At 40.0% G+C, this 21327-nt stretch overlaps 1 protein-coding gene across 1 annotated transcript in view; it reads left to right on the top strand.

The window, feature by feature from the left end:
* Usp13 (ubiquitin specific peptidase 13) overlaps positions 1-21327 on the top strand; it is a 134288-nt gene that overhangs the window by 63801 nt on the left and 49160 nt on the right. The window contains exons 7-10 of the mRNA XM_042669821.1: positions 7033-7127; positions 8964-9151; positions 13833-13904; positions 15755-15848. Coding sequence (XP_042525755.1) covers positions 7033-7127; positions 8964-9151; positions 13833-13904; positions 15755-15848 — 449 coding nt within the window. The remainder of the gene's footprint in view (positions 1-7032; positions 7128-8963; positions 9152-13832; positions 13905-15754; positions 15849-21327) is intronic.

The raw sequence follows: 21327 nt of genomic DNA, 5'->3' as shown, positions 1-21327 counted from the left end.
AATCAATTCATGTTCATACACCCATGTTTTCATAAAAATTGGATCAGACTGAAGTAAAGTTTTACTCTTTATTTTTCTTATATTTTTGTGTGATTAAGTGTCCTTTACTATTTCATGATGATTCTATACATTATTTCTTTTTTCTGCTCTGAATCATTAGAATTTGATTTTTTAAATGTTATTATAAAGATGCTGTACAGTAGAATTTGATTTTTTTATTCTAATGGACATCTTTGTATAGATATAAATATTTGGCTGTTTGTCTAGGACAAATTCCTATGAAAATGGGTTGAATCTTTGCCATGTTTGTTTTATAAACAGTTGTCATAATTTACATTCCCACCAGTAGTGTATTTCAACAACTTCTTGAAAATTTCAGGTGTTTAGGCTTTTAAAAACATTTTCTTATCTGGTATCATGTTTTAATTTACTTTTTGAGTGAGGCCAAACATTCATCACTTGTGGTATGATTTCTCCAGTATGTATATGAATATTAGATTTTAAGAACTCTTCATTTATTAAGAATATTAACCCGTTAGTGGCTCATGGTCTATAAGAGCTATTCAGGAAGCTGAGATCTGAGGATTGCTATTCTAAGTCAGCCTAGGCAGAAAAGCTTGTGAAACCTTTTCTCTAGCAAGTCAAAATGGAAATGGAGCTGTGGCTTAAGTGGTGGAGTGCCAGCCTTGAGTGAAAAAGCTAAGGGAGAGTATTTAGGCCCTGAGTTAAACCTCCAGTATTCCCTCTCCCCCCCTTTCTCTTTCTCTCTCTCTCTCTGTCTCTCATACACACAACCCCAAAAAATGAAAACCAAACCAACAAATCAAATGAAAAAAAAAACAATAACTACAAAGAATAAAATCCATTATTTGCCATAGCTTTTGTTGTGTGTTGTTGCTATTATAAAAGGAGAATATTTATTTATTTACTTATTCTTTTTCTTTAGGAGGAGAATTTTTAAGTTCATCTTATCATATAGATGAAAATATTTGAGTACCTTCTCTAGGTTCTTTTGTAGAAAGTATAAAACCCAGGGCATGTGCCCTGTGATAGAGGCTCTTGAACTTGTTTAGCTGAAATGCTGTTAGCTTTCTTAAGATCGGGCTTGGAATTCTCCACGTCTTATGTAGTGTAGTTTTAAATTAAAATAACTATTTTCAGTCTATAATTTTCAATTCATTCATGGGTTACATCATTTCTACTTTTGTTTCCTTTACATCAATTATGGAAAAGTCATATAAGTGAATGAAAACGCATATGTGTTTTCATGAGTACATGAAACTTCACACAAAGTTGCTTTAAGGGACTCATTTTGAGCCTTCAGGGGTGAGTGCAGGGCAGGTAGGGTAGCCATGTTCTGGAAAAGGTACCACTGGAGCAATACAGTCTTCATTCCTTTGACCTCTCAGGCAAATTGAACTTACAACAGACAAAGTCTTAAAGTCAGGGCATTTGTTTTTTTAGGTCCTAATGAGGATCACAGTCAGTAAGTGTTTATATCTACTTGACTAGTACATTCCCTCCCTGTGGGAAGCTGAATTATATTTAGAAAATTGCTTAGTGAACATGGAATCTAAGAAGGTTGTGGATTCCAATGTTCAATGGGTATATGATCTGACTTAGTTTGTTTACTTTCCCCTAATAAAGACATAACCTGTTCTCTGAGAGACTCTTTCCTATCCTTGAGGTCTCCACCTTGATTTATAGTGCTCCTTAGAAGCCCTGATTCCCCAAGACCAGACCAAAAAGGTGACATGTGTCATAAAGGTGGATTCCATATCCGATTGCACTTTGTGTCCCCATGGGCACAGCAGCAAACAAAACAAGAACTAGATCACCACACAAACAAATAAGTTTTTTTTTTTTTTTCTGTGAAGGAGGAGACATTGTGTTGGCCAAGTAAGGAGGGGAGGTTGTTGACAGGAGGAATGAAAGGCGAGATGGAGGTGAGCGAGGTTGTGTTTTTACCCCCATCAGGGAATAGAGTTATTTATCTGAGAAGGTACATTTGTGCTATAGGTGGCCTCAGGAGAGTTGTCCAGGGATGCCCAAGGCAGCTTTTAGATTGCCCATCTCATTGGTTGCAATGTCTTTCTAGAAACTTTCTTCTTTGGTTATAGTCACCCCTGATTTGTGCATAAACTTCCTTGAGTTCCTCACAACCTGAGGGTCTAAAGGCATTGACTATGTCATTTTAGTTTTGATCTGGCTTATGCCTCTTTTGGGTGTACCTAGTACTTCTCTGTAACATCCCTTTTTGCTTGATCCTGTAACTGTTTAGTGGTGGTGACCTGAGTGGTTTGCTATGTATTGTTTTATCTCTAGCATCGTACATAGTCTTTTGCATGTAGTAGGTGCTCAGTAAATATTTGTGGTATCAGCAAATGTAGGAAAACATACTAATAAAATCTGTTTCTCTGATTCACTTTTTTTCCTCTTTTTCCTCTGTGTTGTTGGTGCCTTTTTACTCATATGTTTTCCTTTATTGACTACAGTATAGTTTTGTCTGGTGTACAAGTTATATGCTTCTATTTAATTCATTTTCTGTATATTTGCTGGAGCAGTCTCTTATTTCTCTTTTATTCCTGTCCGTAGCAGATGACCCCTGGGCATCAAAATATATGGTCAGGTGGACAGGTCAGGACTTAACTCTGGAGAGACTTTTCCTCAACCCCTCTTCTCTGTCTTTCTCCTTGGTGTGTGACTAGAAATCTTGTTTCCTCTCTATTTGTAAGCAAGGTAGCAAAACCAGCTTCCTGTTTTTTTTTCTGGTTTAAACTCAGGGTCTTGTGCTTACTAGGTATGAGATACCCCCAGACCTTTCTTTTCTTTTTTAAGCACAAGATCTTGTTGCAGGATCTCTCTATTTTTTTTGACATTTTCTGGGTCTTAGGAAAAGAACCTTCAGTCACAGAACTGAATCTTAGCCAAGAGCTTGTCTATGGAAGTCCTTTACACACATAGGCATTCCTTCTAAGATAGAACAGAGACCCTGATGATTTTATTCATTATAGTATATTTTATAGTATATTAATTATCAGCATCATATCCCCAGTATCACTTTACTTTGTGTTCAGTAAATATGTATTTATATATAATGTATTTTTTGTTGGCTATAATGAATAATACATGAATGAGCTAATGAGCTAATCTATGCAGCTGAATAAAACTTACCAGTGATCCTGACAGCATGTCATCCAAGACCATCATTTTAATCTGTGAGAATTACTTATAGAACATTTTCAATCATAATATTATAATACATTTGGCAAGGTAGAAAAGAAAAACAATACATCTTTCTATTCAAAGATACGTTTTCAGAAATAACAAATATTGCTCCTCTTTCTTACAGATTCTCTATCTTGGTTCCACTCACAGCTCTAGTCTTAATGGTTGCTCCTAATGTGTGTATGTGCACACATATTTCATATATATGTATATATAATTAGTTTTGCTTTAGTACGTTTTGAGCTAAGATTTGATTTTGCTAAGTTGAATCTGGAGATAAAATAAGCTTCCCAATGAACCCAAATGAAAAGCATGTAAGATGACATTTTCCACCATAAATCTGCCTCACAGTTGTAAAAGTTACCTGTCACTTATAAATCCTTCATGGCTGCCAAGTATATGGATCATAGTTTATTTTTGGATTTATTCTCTCATACTCACTAAATTGTTTTTGTCATTGAGGTAAGAAATGACTAGTGTCTGACCAGATCATGTCACAACTTTAGATGTTTAACCACAGAGGTAGCAAGTATTACTTTGTCAATGTGACAAGAGCCACATTATGGTTAAGAACCATAGAAGACTGTGTGATTTTGACTTATTCTAAAATCCTAGGCCAATGTAGATGATAGATAATTCCAGCAATCTTATTACTTTCTAGTAGAACTTCAATAATTAGAGGTTTAAGGTTTTATATCTTCAAAATTATACTTTTTGATAAGAAACAAAATTCAAATGCTTAGGGTGCTATTTTTTTTTTATCCATCTACTCTTGGTGTGGTATTTTTCTGTTATTAGTTATAGGTTAAAAATACTGTTGCTGGGCTGGGAAGGTGGCTCAGTGGTAGAGCACTTGCCTTGCATGCCTGAGGCCCTGGGTTCGATTCCTCAGCACCACATAAGCAAAAAGCAAAAAGCCAGAAGTGGCGCTGTGGCTCAAATGGTAGAGTACTAGCCTTGAGCTGAAGAGCTGAGGGACAGTGCTCAGGCCCAGAGTTCAGGCCCCACGACCGGACCCAAAAGAAAAAATATTGTTGCTTAGTATGGTGGCTCATGTTTGTAATACTAGCTACTTAGATCTGGAGATTCAAGGCCAGGCTGGACAAAAAGTATTCCAGACCCCATCTCTATAAGTACAATGCTGAGCTGGATGGCATTTGCCTGCCATCTCAACTACCTAGGAAGTGTAAATAGGATTATGGACTAGACCAGCCCCTTGGGAAAAATTGTTTTGCTTTCAAAAAATAATGAAAGCAAAAAGGGCTTGGCTATGGCTCAAGTGGTAGAGTACCTGCCTAGCAAGTCCAAGCCCTGGTACCAAAACAACAAAAAAATTGAACTGACAACTATCCACTAAAGTTGTTAGTTCAAGGAGCTTTTTTCTTTTCTTTTTTTTAACTGAAACCTTTTGGAAACTTTTTCCTTATTTGAACTGGGGATTTTGTTTATTGTTTTGCTTTTGTGAATGCTTAATAAATATATGAAGGCTGCCATCCACAAAGGTAAATAAGAGGAAACTATACAAGGTTTAATCTATTAACAACAAGGAAGACCTGTCTCCTTTGGGGGCTAGTGAGTCTCTACCTTTCTGGATATCACCATCTATATAGTAAGCTTGCCTCATTTGTAGATTTCTAACCCATGGTTTCAACTAAGTTCAAAACAAAAAATTTTAATTTCCCTCACACAGCTCAGTTGACATGGGGAGTCAGTTGTGTTTAAATTGTGTGATCTCCTGAGTGCTTCTTGACCTTAATTTTTTTTCAAAATTTTTATTGTGATTAAGTGGTTACATAATTTCCCAAATTTCACAGTATTGTGGGATAGTGATGCTCAGTTAAAGTCACAAACACATTCTAACTTTTCTGGAGCAAATTCTTGACCTTAATTTTGTAAAGATATGCTTCCCTAAAAGCAAACATTTCCCAAAAGGCAAAGTAAAAGTTAATGGCTCCTTGAAATGACCAAGTGAAAGTTTGATATTGTTGAAAGGTGGCATGTCTTTAGCGGAAGTTGGGTCTTGTTATGGGAAAAATAAATCCAGCACCTGCATACAGCACAGTACTGAACTCTACGTGCTGAGCATCTGTGGTTCCTCATCAGGAAGGGTGCACTTGAAACCACAGACCTGTGTGTAGACCATATGTACTGTGGATTTCAAGGGTCTACTGTACATTGCTTCCCCTCCTGTGGTGGTGTTCCGAAAAGTAGGAAACTCCTTGGACAGTGTGTCTTTCTTATTGAATGATATTTTTGCATCTGTTTTCCTTGCAGTTGATTTTCTTTTTCAAATTTAGGGTGAAGAAATTATGATAACTACTTTTTCTTTCTATTCCTACAATGGGCCTAGGATGCTGCTTCACCATCTGTACCCTGATATACATAGGGGATATTCTGATGGAGAGGGAAGAGAATTGGGCCAGGAGTCAGAAACTTGGGTTCTGGTTGTGAGGAGGCATTCTTGAACCTTTATGAGCCTCCTTTGCTCTCTGCAGGATGGGCTTAAGAATGGCTGTACCTCTTGTGCATTGCCCTACTGTGTGAGGACACATATGGCAGAGGATTCTGTTCCATAGCTGTGAAAAACTAAACAGTGCTTCAAAAACTTGGCTCTGTCCCTGGGGTTCTTGGGAGACAGGTTCTGACTGACCAGGTATGGGGTGGACCCAGATTCTGTACTTCCAAGGAGCCACATGCACTGTATTTAGAAGCCACAATTGGTTTAAAGTGTTAAATTATCATCCAGTGGAGAGAAGCTGCCAACCCAGCACTGAGCTGGGGGGCTAGCACAGGCCCTGGGGTACTGGGGCCTCCTGGTCCCCCACACCCTGAGTTGTTGTGTTGACTATCAGGTAAGCTCTTTGGGGAGGTACCAAGTCTGTTCAGATCTCTCACTGGTTCTGAGAGTATAGACATGGAAGCAGCAGAGCAGGGGTGAGAGCAGGGGTGAGAGGATGGGGGGTGGGGAGGTAGAGGGGAGATAGAAGGTCTCCATGTAGAAGGTTCCACAGAAGGAATTGTCTGTGGGCTGTTTAGCTGCACCTCAGGCATTATTGGTCCTATGCCCTACCCCTCAAAGGGCCAAGGCCTCCTTCTCTTGGAGATAGCTACCACCCGCCCCCTCCCCGCCTGCCCCCCTCTTACCCTTCCTTCTTCCTAACCATAGAATTATGCTATAGTGGTTTTAGTAAAAAAAATAACATAAAAACTTTTCTTTCTTTTTATTTAGAAAACTTTTTTTTTTTTTTTGGCAGCTGTGGGGCTTAAACTTGGGGCCTGAGTGTTGCCCCTGAGCTCTTTTGTTCAAGGCTAGCGCTCTCCTCTTGAGCTCCACTTCTGATTTTTGAGTGGCTAATTGGAGGTAAGAATCTCACAGGGACTTTTCTGTCTGGGCTGGCTTTGAACTGCCTCAGATCTCAGCCTCCTGAGTAGCTAGGATTTCAGGCATGAGCCACCAGGGTCCACTTGTTTTTTGTTTTGTTTTGTTTTGGTACTGGGGATTAAACTCAGGACATCACATTTGCTAGGCCAACACTTTGCCACTGAGCTACCTCCCAGACCCTTGAGAACTTTTTTTAAAATGTTCTGAAATAACAAAATATGTGAACATATTTACAAAATTTGCCTACTTGTTATTCAGATTGCTTATTTGTCTTTCTCCTAGTTGGATGTTTATGAGGTTTTTGCTTGTCCATGCATTGGTATACCCTGAGCCTGGTGAACAGTAAGAGTACAGTAAGTGTGTGTTGAATATGGAATAACTTGATTATAGATCTCAGTACTTATTTTCTCCTCACCCTCTAGATGTTTATTCTTTTCAAGAAGAGGAACCTGTTTTGGATCCTCATTTGGCCAAGCACTTGGCGCATTTTGGAATCGATATGCTTCACATGCATGGGGTGAGGTGCCCTCTTGTCTCTTATCCCAACTTGTGGGGGAAAGACGGGGGTGGGGAGGGAGAGGCGAGGGTTTCATTTAGTAATATGTAATTCCTGTCATTTTCATAGATTTTCAAAGATTTTAGTTTGAATTATTACAGGTATTTCTCATCAAATACCATTTCATTTGGGATTTACTTGCAAAACTTCTTTCACCTCTGTTGGGTAGTTCCCTTTGGTTTGCCAAAGGGAAAAGATATAGGGAGATGATCTTTAAAATTATTCGTGACCTACATCACCTGATTAATTTCAGGAAGGGAAGCAGAGTTCCCCTAGGGTAGTAGATAGAAGAAGGCAACCCATTGATGGAAAAGCTGCTTGTGTTTTTAAATTGCTATCATGACTACTGTTTTGCCCTGTGTGGTGCTGTTTGAATGTGCATGGCAGCTGGGTGCCTGTGACTCACACCTGTAACTTCAGGAAGGTAAGATCTGAGGATCTCGGTTCAAAGCCAACCCAAGGCAGACAAATCTATGAGACTCTCATCTCTAATTAACCAGCAAAAAGCCAGAAGTAGAGGTGTGGCTCAAGTGGTAGAGTGCCAGCCTTGAGTGAAAAAGCCACAGCAGGTCCCCACGTTCAAGCCCTGGTACTGCCACATGGACATAAAACATATACATAACATGTTTTATTAGCCCTCTGCTCTCAAGCTATTCCCCTCTCTTCATGGTCTTACTGTCTTTTCTTTCTTACTACACCTACCTTTTCATTTACTTTTTTCTGCTCTTCTTTAAAGTCCCCTCCTCTTTCAAGACCCCTGGCTTTTCCCCACATTCCTCTCTGCTGTCTTGTCTTCATATTTTCCTCTACCCTTAGTCTTGCTTCTTTTCTCCATTCCAGTCTCCTTCATTTTTATTTTTTATTTTAAAAATCTTTTCAGGGCTGGAAGGTGGCTCAGTGGTAGAGTGCTTGCCTTGCATGCATGAGGACCTGAATTTGATTCCTCAGCACCACATAAGCAGAAAAAGCCGGAAGTGGGGCTGTGGCTCAAGTGGCAGAGTGCTAGCCTTGAGCTGAAGAGCTGAGGGACAGCGCCCAGGCCCAGAGCTCAGGCCCCACAACCAACCAAAAAAAAAAAAAAACTTTTCATGTTTTATAAAATTGTGGTAAATATATGTAATGTGTAAAACAGCTTTTTTTTTTTTTTAAACTCAGGTGTGAGCTCTGGAGCTTGTGCTTGCTGGGAAGGTATTCTACTGCTTGTGCCATGGCCTGCCCTCAGCCCTTTGGCTTTAGGTTATTTTTCAGATAGGTCTCATGTTTTTTTTTTCTTGGGCCTGGCCTTGAACCAACATCCTCCTGTCTGTATCTCTGCATAGCTGGGATTGCAGGCATGTACCACAATACCTATTTTTTTTGTTGTTGTTGTTGTTGAGCTGGGGTCTCACTAACTTTCTACCTGGGGGGCCTTCAAACTATGATCTTCCTGATCTTTGCTTCCATAGTAGCAAGGATTATAGGTATGAGCTACAGCAACTGGCCCATTTTAGGTATTTATAAATATACAGTTCTGTGACATTAACTATTTCACATTATTATGCAATTTTCACCATTTTTCAATGTCTTTTTTTTAGGATTAAATATAAATTGCTGAGAAATAGCAGTAGCCACAGAGGTAGTTTTTAGGGGAACACTACTTCAGAGGCACATTCCACCTTGACTCTTAATGCCTTCTAACTATGTTATAATCCATGTAAAAGGCAGAAATAGGCATCGACCTTAGAAATAATTCATGAGATGCTAGCTTTGAATGAGAATCACATTTCTAGATGTTTTTCTTCAATGTCTTGGCCCCAGACAGAGAACGGGCTGCGGGACAATGACATGAAGCTGAGGGTCAGTGAATGGGAGGTGATCCAAGAGTCTGGAACGAAGTTGAAGCCCATGTATGGCCCAGGGTACACGGGCCTGAAGAACCTGGGCAACAGCTGCTACCTCAGTTCCGTCATGCAGGCCATCTTCAGCATCCCAGAGTTCCAGAGAGCGTAAGTGCCTTATGTTGCAGAAGGCTTGTACCAGGGAAACCCAGTTTCATCATTTGGGGATGTTTTGCCTTGTCCTTCTAATCCTGAGGCTGAGTGAGAGTGCCTACCAAGCCTCAGGAGATCAGGGGAGATTAAAAGGGCTTTGAATACTGAAACCCTGTAGGTTTTCTGTACTAATTATGATTCTTGCCTTGAAACCACCACCCTTAGTGCCAAGAATATATTAATCAGCTGGGTACTGGTGTCTCACACCTATAATTCTAGTTACTCAGAAGGCTGAGATCTGAGGATTGAAGTTTGAAGCCAGCCTGCGCAGAAAAACTTGAGAGACTGTTATCTTCAGTTAAGAAGCAAAAAACTAGAATGGAGCTATGGCTTAAGTGATAGAGCAGCAACCTTGAGTGAAAAAGTAAAGGACAAATTGCTCTGAATTCAAGCCCCAGTACTGGAAGGAAGGAAAGAAGGAAAGGGGCAAGAAAGGAAGGAATGAAAAAAGGAGAAGGAAAGAAAGAAAGAAAGAAAGAAAGAAAGAAAGGAAGAAAGAAAAAAAGAAAGAAAGAAAGAAAGGGAATAAAAAAGAAAAGGAACACATTCATCATTCATCTTCACAGCACATCTTCTGGATCCCTCTTATAGATGAGAGATTTTAGGGATTTTCATATCTACATTTTGATATTAGGAATATAGTTCACAGATGAGGATGTATCTGTGGACTGGTGAATCTGGGTCTGTAGTAAAATAAATGGGGTAACCTAGGGTAACCTCATAGAAATATTGTAGCAACTTGACATTGCTGTGTTTTACAAGTGGCATTTTATTTTTTCTACTCAATTGTTTGTGTGCTTTTATTTATTTATTTTTTTTCTGTGCTGGTCCTGGGCCTTGAACTCAGGGCCTAGGTGCTGTCCATGGTATTTTTCCTCAAGGCTAGCACTCTTAACACTTGAGCCACAGCTCCACTTCCAGTTTTTTGGTGTTAGTTGGAGATAAATCTCATGGGCTTTCCTGCCTGGGCTGGCTTTGAACCACAGTCAGTCCTCAGTTTTCAGCCTCCTGAGTAGCTGGGATTACAGATGTGAGCCACTGACACTCAGCTGTATGGTATGTTTTAAAAAGTACCATCTATCTGAGTTGGAGGCACCATTTAGGGTGCTATCCAACTGTGTATGTGCAAGACTGCCTTCCTTTTCTTAAGCTAGGTGTCTCAGAAGCTGACTGTGACCCTGTTGTACTGAGGACAGAACCACACAGACCACTCATGGGCAATCAGTGCCTAAGTTTAGAAAATTATCTCTGGTGTATTCCAGAATGGGTAGGTCTCCATGCTGGTCCAAGTATGGAAGAGGAAATGCATACTAGGACAGACTGATGGGCAGTCAGCACACTAGGAATAGTCCAGTGTAACTTTTCATCCACATGAAGTTGAAATCCTAATGGCTTTCAAAATAATGGTTAGTCAAAGTGTGTCAGATAACCTTTTCTACCCTGTCTTATATACTTAACCTCTTCTTGTTGCTTATTATCTGGCTTTGAAAATGGTCAATTTTTTCACATCTAGTTTTTATTTTTATTTTTTCCTCAGTTAATAAAGAATGAGTTGTGTTCTCTTCCCAGCATTCTGGGGGTGTTTGGGGGTTCAGGGTACACACAAGAATATAGCACCCCTTGCCCCAGGAAAACACAAAGACACAGACATTTAATATATAATAATACATGTTGTATGTACCACAAAGAAAAAACAAAAGAGGTATCTTTGAAGGTGGGATGCACCCCAGACATGTGTTAGAAAGAATATGGACAGAGGGTTTTGAACAGACTGAAGAACAAGTTTGAAGCTCTGACATGGGCAATATTTTCAAAGGTATACATTGTGTATCATCATATTATTCTTACAAATCTTACCCATGTGTCCTACTTCTATTATTATTCTTTGGGAAATCATTTTATATGATTGCTGCTACAAATCTTTTTCTGTTTTTTGAAAAGATTGAAGGAATATATTTTTTGGTAGGTATTTTATAATCACTATTTCTTTTAAACTACAGTGGGAGGAACTACTGTTCTTTTCATCTAGTGCAACAGCAGTTTGGCAGTTTCAGTCCGTATCCGATTGTCTTCATTGATTTGTCAGGTCACCTTGATGGGAGTAGGTGACAGAGGAGGCCATTCACTGCAGAGGAGGCCATTCACTTTACATGGTCTTGTAGCGGGAGTGGTTTGGCTTGCCCTAGGGAAGCAGAAAGGGAAAACGGCCAGAGCTTTGTGGGAAGGGGCACAGGGGTGATAGATGAGATCAGGAAAGTGGACAGAGTAGGGTGCAGAGGGCTTCTGAATTCCTTTTGGAGCACTGAGGTTCAGAGAATGAGAGCCTGCAGGCAGAAAGAGCAACACAGAGTAGAGAGTGTGATTACTGGCCATGATGAGTATATCTCTAGTCTTAGCTCTTGGGGAGATGAGACAAGAGGATCTTGAGTTCTAGTCCAGCCTGGACCACATAGTGAAAATGTCCCCAAAACAAAGCAAATAAAACAATAGCAACAACCAAGAGAGGATGAAATAGGAAATTAACTGAGGACATGAAAGGATGATTGTGTGTTGATTAGAAACCAGCCAGTGTTAGAGTTAGCACTGCTCTGTCAAGAGGAACTGGGCACAAGGAGGGATTTTGGACTTCTCAAAGAAAAGTAGACAGGCAGTTACAGTCAGCAAAGTGTTTGAGAGCACATCTTTGGAGCCAGGCTGCTTGGATGCCGCCTAATAAGGATGTATCCAGTTAACATATGACATAATGGTAATAGTGCCTACCTTGCGATTATAATGAAGACTCAACTAGCTAATTTATGAAGCTCACAATCTAGTAGCTGTCCTTGCTATTACCATTATCATTTATTTTGAGGCTATTGGAACAATTCTTTTTTTTTTTTTTTTAACTGTCATTCAAAAACTAACCTCTATTGTCTGTAACCCACCAAGTCTGTGGGTCGGAGACAACTGACTGCCTGCTTTCTTTCTTTCTTTTTTTTTCTTTGCAAAAATTTTTCCCCCTTTTTTAAAAAAATTATCTTTAAGTATTGTACAAAGAAGTTCCCATTCTACAAAACAGTATATGAGTACAAAGTGTCACAACGTTGTCACCCATCTCTCTTAACCCATCCCTTCTTTCACTTTTTTCTTTAATTGAGATTAGGTGATTACATAAATTTCACATATTTCACAGTATTGTGGAATAGTGATACTTAGAGTCACAAACACATTTTAACTTTCACAAGGCCATTTGTCATTATCATGGTCTATACAGTTTGTGAATTCTATGAGCTTTGACAATACAAGGTGATGTTTACATTTCTTTCCTTTTGCTTATTGTGGGCTGTTCCCACTATTGGAACAATTCTTAAAGTAAAAAGTGATCCAAACACTTGCTAAGATGTTAAGACAGACTATATCCAATGGGAGCTGTGATGATAGGTACAATGAGGTCTCACAGTGAGTTAGAGAGATTGGACAAGACTCCAGCTAGGACAAATAGGGATTCATAGAAGGAATAGGGTGAGGGCCACTGGGTAGAACATTGCCAAGTGGAAAGATCAAGGACCTGGGGCCCTGGCTAGACTGTCTTGATAGGGCTATTGCTGATAGCAGGTCACCATGGTCAGATGCTATGTGGGTGGAGGGTTTTCACTATCACTCAAAATAGATTTCATAAGGAGGAAGCCCAAGATGGGAACACACCAAGTAGGGAATCAAAAGAGCCTAAGTTTTGATGAAAGGAGAGAGTTATCATCTTACCATTTGGTTTTGAGGCAGTGATTGTGATTCTTGACTCTGGCAACATATTAAAATCACTAGGGTGACTTTTGAAAGAATCTGATATCTGGGGCTGGGAAGGTGGCTCAGTGGTAGAGTGCTTGCCTTGCATGCCTGAGGTTGTGGGTTCAATTCCTCAGCACCACATAAGCAAAAAGAAAAAAAGCCAGAAGTGGCGCTGTGGCTCAAGTGGTAGAGCGCTAGCCTTGAGCTGAAGTGCTGAGGGACAGCACCCAGGCCCAGAGTTCAGGCCCCACGACTGGACCCACCTCCCCCCCCCAAAAAAAAAAAAAAAAAGAATCTGATATCTGAGGATTGCGATTCAAAGCCAGCTTGGGCAGGAAAATCCATTAGACTCTTACCTTCAATTAACCACCAAAAAGTTGGAAGTGTTAGAGAATCAGCCTTTAAGCAAAAAACCCAGAGAACAATGTTCAGGGCCCTAGTTCAAGCTCCACTACCAGCATGAGAGTGAGAGAGAGTGAGAAAGCAAGAGAGCAAGAGACTGAGAGAGAGAAAGAGAGTGAGAGAGAGAAGGAGAGACGGAGCAGAGAGAGAGAGACAGAGAGATAGAGAGAGACAGAGGGAGACAGGGAGACAGAGGGGGAGAGAGAGGCAGAGAGTGAGAGGGAGAAAGGTAGAAGCAGAGAGGCAGAGAAAGACAGAGAGAGACAGAAAGGCAGAGACAGAGAACTCAGAACATCTGGGGTTGAGCAATAGAAGCTTCAACATTTTTGAAAGGTTTATGAGACTGACTGTTGAAGGAGAAGCTTAGAGAAAATTCTCATTTGGGTGATTTGATTTTGACAGAAAGGCCAGAAGGACTTTTTCAGTTCTGTTCTCTTGATTTCTGTTTTGACTGTTGCTTCTCTACTAGGTATGTAGGAAACCTTCCAAGAATCTTTGACTACTCGCCTTTAGATCCAACACAGGATTTCAACACACAAATGTAAGTAACAGATTATATCAGATAGTGGCATTTGCTTGGTTTCAGAATTAAAGTCAATTCTTTTTTTTTCTTCTTATGTTTTGTATTTTTAAAGTGTTCTAAAATGAGCATGTGTTATCTTTATAAGAAGAAAGAAATTCATAACTTTATTTATAAAGTACCAAGGGAAAAATTGAAAATGGAAACAGAACCAAGCAAAGTCAAATTAAAAGTTACTTGTGAGCTTGGCTTACTTCACTTAATATGATTTTTTCCAAGTCTTTCCATTTTCTAACAAAAGAGGCAATGCCATTTTGTTTTTCTGGCAGAGGCATAGAGTTCCATTGTATATATATACCACATTTTCTTGATCCATTGATCTACTGAGGGGCATCTGGGTTGGTTCCATATCTTAATCTTAAATAGTGCTGCGATAAACATGATTGTGCTGGTAGCTTTGGTATAACCTTGTTTGTGATCCTTTGGGTAAATGCCCAAAAGTGGGATTGTTGGGTCATAAGGGAGCTCTATGTGGAGTCTTTTGAGGAACCTCCATACTGCTTTTGAGAGTGGTTGGACAAGTTTATACTCCCATTAACAATGCAGTAAGGTTCTCTTTCCACATCCCCTCCAGCATCTACTGTTATCTGTTATCTGTTAAAGATTTCTTTATTATAGCCATTCTAGCTGGGGTGAGGTGGAATCTCAGCATTGTCTTGATTTGCATTTTGTTGTTGTTGTGGGGCTTCAACTCTGGGCTTGGGTGCAGTCCCTGCGCTCTTCAGCTCAAGGAGGGCACTCTACCGCTTGAGCCACAGTGCCACTTCTGATTTTCTAGTGGTTTATTGGAGATAAGAGTCTCACGGACTTTCCTGCTTGGGCTGGCTTTGAACCACAATCCTCAGATCTCAGTCTCCTGAGTAGCTAGGATTATAGGTGTGAGCCACTGATGCCCATCTTGCATTTGTTTTATGGCTAGAGAGGTTGAGCATTTCTTCACGTGTCTATTGGCCATTCTTATTTCCTCTTCAGAGAAATCTCTCTTTACATCTTTAGCCCATTTGTTAATTGGGTTGTTGTTTCTTTGAGGATTTGTTGTTGGGGGATTTAATTTTTTGAGTTCTAAGTATATTTTAGTTATGAGACCCTTGTCCATTTTATGGCTAGTGAAGATCTTCTCCCAGTCTGTGGTTTCCCTTGTTTACAGTGATTAGTACATGTCTAGGACAGCAGAGTAGGTCAAAGGCTATGTACATACGACCATATGAGATAATGTTAAGCAAAATATACCCCAAGACAGGAACACAAGAGTTTTTTCTTTCTTTTTTTTCTTTCTTGCTAGTGTTTTTAATGTACTTACAATACACTATATGATTCTTTTGTTTCTATTGTATGTTCTTCCTCCATGGTATAATCCCTGTTTTCACTGGATTTGATATTGGGGCTCTGCATCTTGTGTATATATTTTTGTAATTTGGGGAGGGGAAGGGATATTGCAGAACGCTTAAATGAGGATGCAGGCTGACTCATTGTGATGATGAGATGTACAGGACACTATATTGAAAACGAACTTTACAATGTTAGGTTGGAGGGAGGTGGGAGGAGTTGGGGAGGTGGGGAAGGAAGTGATGGTTGGGGGAAAATAAAGAAGGAGGTAGCAATGCTTGCTATGAAATGTACTCATTACCCTACTCATGTAACTAACCCCTCTGTACAACATTTTTACAATAAAAATTAATAATAATAAAAAAGTTACTTGTGAGTAGTCAAGCTAAGTTGCACTGCCTCAGAACAGAACTAATAGCTCATTTAAAGTGTTTCTATGGAGGACAACCATGACCCCTTTGTTTTTGTGTCTCCCTCTTGGCCAGGACTAAGCTAGGACATGGACTTCTCTCAGGCCAGTATTCAAAACCCCCAGTGAAATCTGAGCTCATTGAGCAAGTGATGAAGGAGGAGTACAAGGTATGTGTCCCTGCATCCATGACATTGATCTGAGGTAGATGTTTGCTAACAAGAAGCTGAGTTTCCTATACATGTGCAAATGGAAAATGTACAATTAGGATTTCAGAAGATGGCATTTCAGTGCACAGTGCCTGTCTATGTGCTCTTAAAAACTGTAGCAAGGAATAGAATGGGTCAAATTGGTTGACAGTGACTCTTTCCAAAGGAGTAGAAGGAGGTTACAATCTAATGAGAATAACATCTGGATAAATTTTATGATTGCTATAGTTTTGGAATCTCCTCATCTGAGAAAGTGTGAAATACAAAGCCATCAGCTTAGTTGTATTTGGAAGTGAAGTTTGCTTTTGGTACTATTATGATGTCTTTTACCCTGGTGAAAAAGGTAGTTCTGTGAATACAGCACATAATCCATTCTATTTAGTAATGTCTGCCCAGTGTCTGTCTCTGTGCCACTGGACAGCAGTTCTGCCTATTTCTAGGGTGCTGGGGCTGACAAGTGGGAACCACTGCTAGGTGAAGTTGAGATGTGTAACTGGCAGCACTCTGGCCATATCTGGCCTGCAAATGTGTTTTGATTGGCTTTGAATTTCCAGCTCTTCTTTATGACTCGGAAACTGTAGTAGTCTCAGCTCTCCCTTTATATGGGACATGTAGTCCTCAGCTGGCTCCAGAGTGTTTGTGACTCATAATTGGGCTGGCACTCTGTGACCTTTAGTCTAGATGATTTTTAAAACCCTTCCCAGCTTTAAGGGACCAGGATCTAGAGGTCTACAATAACGAATCCTAAAGGTAGCCATTGAACGGGTGCACTTAGCAGTGATGGAGCGGCTAGAGGTTTATGTAGCTAGGTGGGAAATGATCCAAGCACTAGTGAGATTCCTGAGACATTGAAAACACACCGTGAATTGACTGTGGGGTTTCTTTTGTGGTCCCCGGGGAGCGGTGACTTTTCAGCTGTTATTCAAGCAAATAATTCCTAGCAGAGACCTCTACTTCCTTGACAGGTATCAGGATGTTCACTGGCAATTGGTTTCAAAGGAAGCAGTTTGTGAGAATTTTCCATCTCTCAGGTGTGGCAAGTGGTCCTGACCTAGGGATCATCGATAAGTTTGTGACTTATAGAAAAGCCCAAAATTCCCAAAGGAGGCAAGAAGAGGCACTGCAGCAGAGAAAGGGATAGATTGTGAGAGGAATGTTTGGTGTCAGAGCCATTTGGCAAAAATACCTTTTCCCAGCCACCCTCCTCCCCCAAACACACCAAAGATACTCATAACCCACGTTGCATCATTCCTGCCAAGTGTTTGCTCTTCCTGTAGGCCCAGAGATACAGAAATTGATGCAGGGAAGTTTTGCCAGAGGTATCCACTGAATGGCAGAGCTGGTCGCTGCACTGGGAAGACTGGCTCCTGTGTCTGTCTGTGCTTTTGACTGCTGCTGTCTTCTGCTTTCCTAGCAGCTGCTCAGGATGGATTTCAGGCTAGTGCTTCAGAATATGGTGGTAGTGGCGGAGTGACAAAGGGGGAATTTAAAAAAATTATTTGTTTTTACCAAGTAGTTATGCAAAGGGATTTCAATTTCAGGAGTCAGTTTATAAGTATAATGCATTTTGATCATTGGCACCCCATTCATCATTCTCCCTCATTTCCCCACCCTATCTCTACCCTCAAGTTATGTAGTTCAATTTTTATGTAGTGTGCATTGAATATAATGACCATATTTTCTCACCCTTCCTCCCTCCACTCATAAAGTCAGTATTTTAACTTTTCACATTACCAGGTAGTCCAAAATGTGATGTTCTGTCCTCTGTTCTGTCCTTGGATTATTTCTGGAGTATATATATTTTCATTTTAAACTGATCTGCTAGAGGAAGTGGTGCTGTAGCTCAAGTGGTAGAGTGCTCGCCTTGAGCTGAAGAGCTGAGGGACAGCGCCCAGGCCCAGAGTTCAAGCCCCACGACCGACCAAAAAAAAAAAAAAAGGAAATAAACTGATCTGCTAGAGATTAAGGTGATATCTAGTGGATTTTAGTTTATTACTTTTTTTTAAAGGGGGGATTAAAGCCAAGGTTTCAAGTTTGCTAAGTAAGTACTTTGCCCCTTGAGCAATGTTCCAAACTCTGTTTTTATTTTTATTTATTTATTTATTTTTTGGTCCGGTTGTGGGGCCTGAACTCTGGGTCTGGGCACTGTCCCTCAGCTCTTCAGCTCAAGGCTAGGGCTCTACCACTTGAGTCACAGCGCCACTTCTGGCTTTTTTTTTTCTTTTTGCTTATGTGGGGCTGAAGAATTGAACCCAGGGCCTCATGCATGCAAGGCAAGTACTCTACCACTGAGCCACTTTTCCAGCCCTATTTTAATTTTCTTATTGATGTGTGTGTGTGTGTGTGTGTGTGTGTGTGTATGTGTGTGTGTGTGTGTGTGTCCATCTTTCTATCTGTCTTTGAGACAGGATACCTTTTCTCAGACCAACATGATTCTCCTGCCTCTATCACCTGAGTACCTGGGATTACAGGTCTGTGCCACCATGTCTATAAAATTAAAATTTAGGGCTGGGAAGGTTGCTCAGTGGTAGAGCGCTTGCCTTGCATGCATGAGGCCCTGGGTTTGATTCCTCAGCATCACATAAGCAGAAAGAAAAAAGCCTGAAGTGGCGCTGTGGCTCAAGCCTTGGGCTGAAGAGCTGAGGGACAGCTCCCAGGCCCAGAGTTCAGGCCCCACGACCGGACCCCCCAAAAAAATTAAATTAAAATTTAAATATATGTTTACTTAAATTGTCTTCTAGAAAAAATTTCAGTGTTTTGGGTACTACTGCTACTTAAAGTTGTTGAATTGTTTTATTTACTTATATATTTCTGGAAATCAAACTCATCAAATTCAGGTGTTCTACCATTGAGCTACATTCCTGGCCTGTTGAATCAACTTGTTTTTTCTTTTTTGCTTAGCCAAGAAACATTTATTTCTCACACTTTTGGAAATTGAAAAGTCCAAGATCATGGCAGTGGCAGATTTGTATCTGCTGAGTCTTATTCTTGGTTTTCAGACAGTTGTCTTCTTGTTCTATTTGTATCTGTCTGTCTATCCATCTACTGACATACATACTTATTTTTTTTGTGCCAGTACTGGGGCTTGAACTTAAGGCCTGAGTACTGTTCCTGTACACACACACACACACACACACACACACACACACACTTGATTGTTATGCATATTAAGAAAGTGATTTCAAAATTAATTTTTTTTCTTGTAAAGATGCTATATAGTTACATGAGTAAGGTAATGACAACATTTCTTCAATGTTGAAAATGAACAGTGTTACCCTCTCCCTTACCGTTTCCTGCTTTCCTTCCCATTGTCTTCCCTCTCCACCAAATTGCAAACATTTTGAAGTTGGCTACTCAGTCATTTTGTTCCCTTTCTAAAGGTAACTTGAAGTTTTTTGTTTTGTTTTGTTTTTGTGCCAGTACTGGAGCTTGAACTGAACACAGGGTCTGGGCTGTCCCTTAGCTTTTTCTCTCAAGTCTGGAACTCTACCATTGAACTCACCTCTATTTCTTGCTTTCTGGTGGTTAATTGAGAAAAGAATCCCTCAGACTTTTCTGCCCAGCCTGTCTTTGAATGTCAGTCCTCAAATCTCAGCCTCCTGGATAGCTAGGATTGCATGCATAAGCCACTAGTACCAGCTAATGCTTTTTTAGGAGCAGTTTATTTGATTTCCCACTGAAGTAATCTTTGATATTTAGTTGCAGGTCTTTTTTGTCAAAGTGAAATAACCAGTGAGTGTATTTCTAGGAGATAGAATTTTAGCCCTTAACATAAAAACTTTGTTTTCATTAGCTTGTGTTTTCCCAAATTGGGCAAATGTAACATTTCTGACTTACTTCTGGAACTATGAATAATAGCTTAGGAGAGCTGGGGTTTGACTTAATTTTCAGTCTTTAAAGATGAAAAGATTTAAATCCGTAGACTACATACCCCTGTGTTTTAGGGGCAAGCTGGGATATGTCTCTTTTTATTCCTGCAGTCTTACACATATCAGTGCAAGTGTTTCTCTAATGTGCTAACAGCTTCACTCTCACTGCTTACTTATTAATTAAAGCATAAGCCTCTGAGGAATACGAGATATTAGTGTACAGTATCTGGCTGTCTGCCTGGTGCACTGTGTTAAACAGAAAACCCTGTGTAAGCATTTGGGAGAGACTGTAAATACATAGTCTTCTCTAATTTTAGCTGATCTGTTTTGCACATGCTGATGGACAAAGTAAGTACAGTGTCTTATGATATGACAGCTTCCCTCGGTGGTTGCTTATTGGGCCTACCTTTTTCAAAGTGAGTGGTCACACCAGCCATGCCTTCTGGGGTTTGAAGACCGGCTCATAAGACAGATTTCAGGCCTTGTGGCCTCTCTGATCTTGGGTGTTGGGCTCAGAAGGGGTATTCAGATGATGTTACTGACACACTGCTGAGAAGAAAATATATTCTTTTTTTTTTTTTTTTTTTGCTTATGTGGTGCTGAGGAATTGAACCCAGGGCCTCAGGCATGCAAGGCAAGCGCTCTACCACTGAGCCACCTTCCCAGCCCAGAAAATATATTCTTTAACTCAGTTCTTTGGTTTTTATTTTGGTTTATAAGGGACTGTCTTGTAAAGGGCCTACCTTTTGTTTTTAAGGGAAAGAATAATTGTTTTAATTTTGCCTATGTATATAAAAGTAGACAACGAAGTGTAATGAATCTTCAGTATTTACAGAGCAGCTTCAGTAATTCAATAATTGATGGCTAGGTCATTCTGCAGTTTGGTTCCATCAGTCTCCCTAAACCAAACTCTTCCCTTCCCCTCTTTTCCACCTTCTTCCTTTCCCTTTATTACAGTAACACAAAATGCAAGTGACATCCTTTTTGCCTGTGAATATTTAATGTATATTTATAACTATAGTATCTTCCTTTTTCCCATTTAAGATATGTATTGTGTCATAATTTGTTTACATTTATTTATTTATTTAATTTTTTGGTCAGTCATGGAGCTTGAACTCTGGGCTTGGGCCCTGTCCCTGCACTCTTCAGCTCAAGGCTAGTGCTCTACCGCTTGAGCCACAGCACCACTTCTGGTTTTCTAGTGGTTTATTAGAGATAAGAGTCTCACAGACTTTCTTGCCTGGGTTGGCTTTGAACCATGATCCTCAGATCTCAGCCTCCTGAGTAGCTAGGATTACAGATGTGAGACACCAGTGCCTGGTTTAATTTTAAAACAACCATATGTAAAGGAAAATACTCTTAGGAGAGGAACAAGAAGACACAACTCCTTTGTGCATCTGATGATACAAAATAGTATTTATCAAAATGAACTCCAGGAAATGAAATCAAGAGTTTTTTTTTCTTTCTTTTTTCTGCGTTTTTTTTTTTTTCCATTTGTTCATTTATTTGTCTTTGGGAGTATAAGGGGAGGTACAGAAATGAAGGGACAGAGGTGAACAAATATAGTAATG

Source organism: Dipodomys spectabilis, unplaced genomic scaffold (assembly GCF_019054845.1).
Source record: "Dipodomys spectabilis isolate Male_0828 unplaced genomic scaffold, ASM1905484v1 ptg000506l, whole genome shotgun sequence".
In the NCBI taxonomy this organism is placed as follows: domain Eukaryota; kingdom Metazoa; phylum Chordata; class Mammalia; order Rodentia; family Heteromyidae; genus Dipodomys; species Dipodomys spectabilis.
This window is presented reverse-complemented; position numbering and strand designations above follow the sequence as displayed.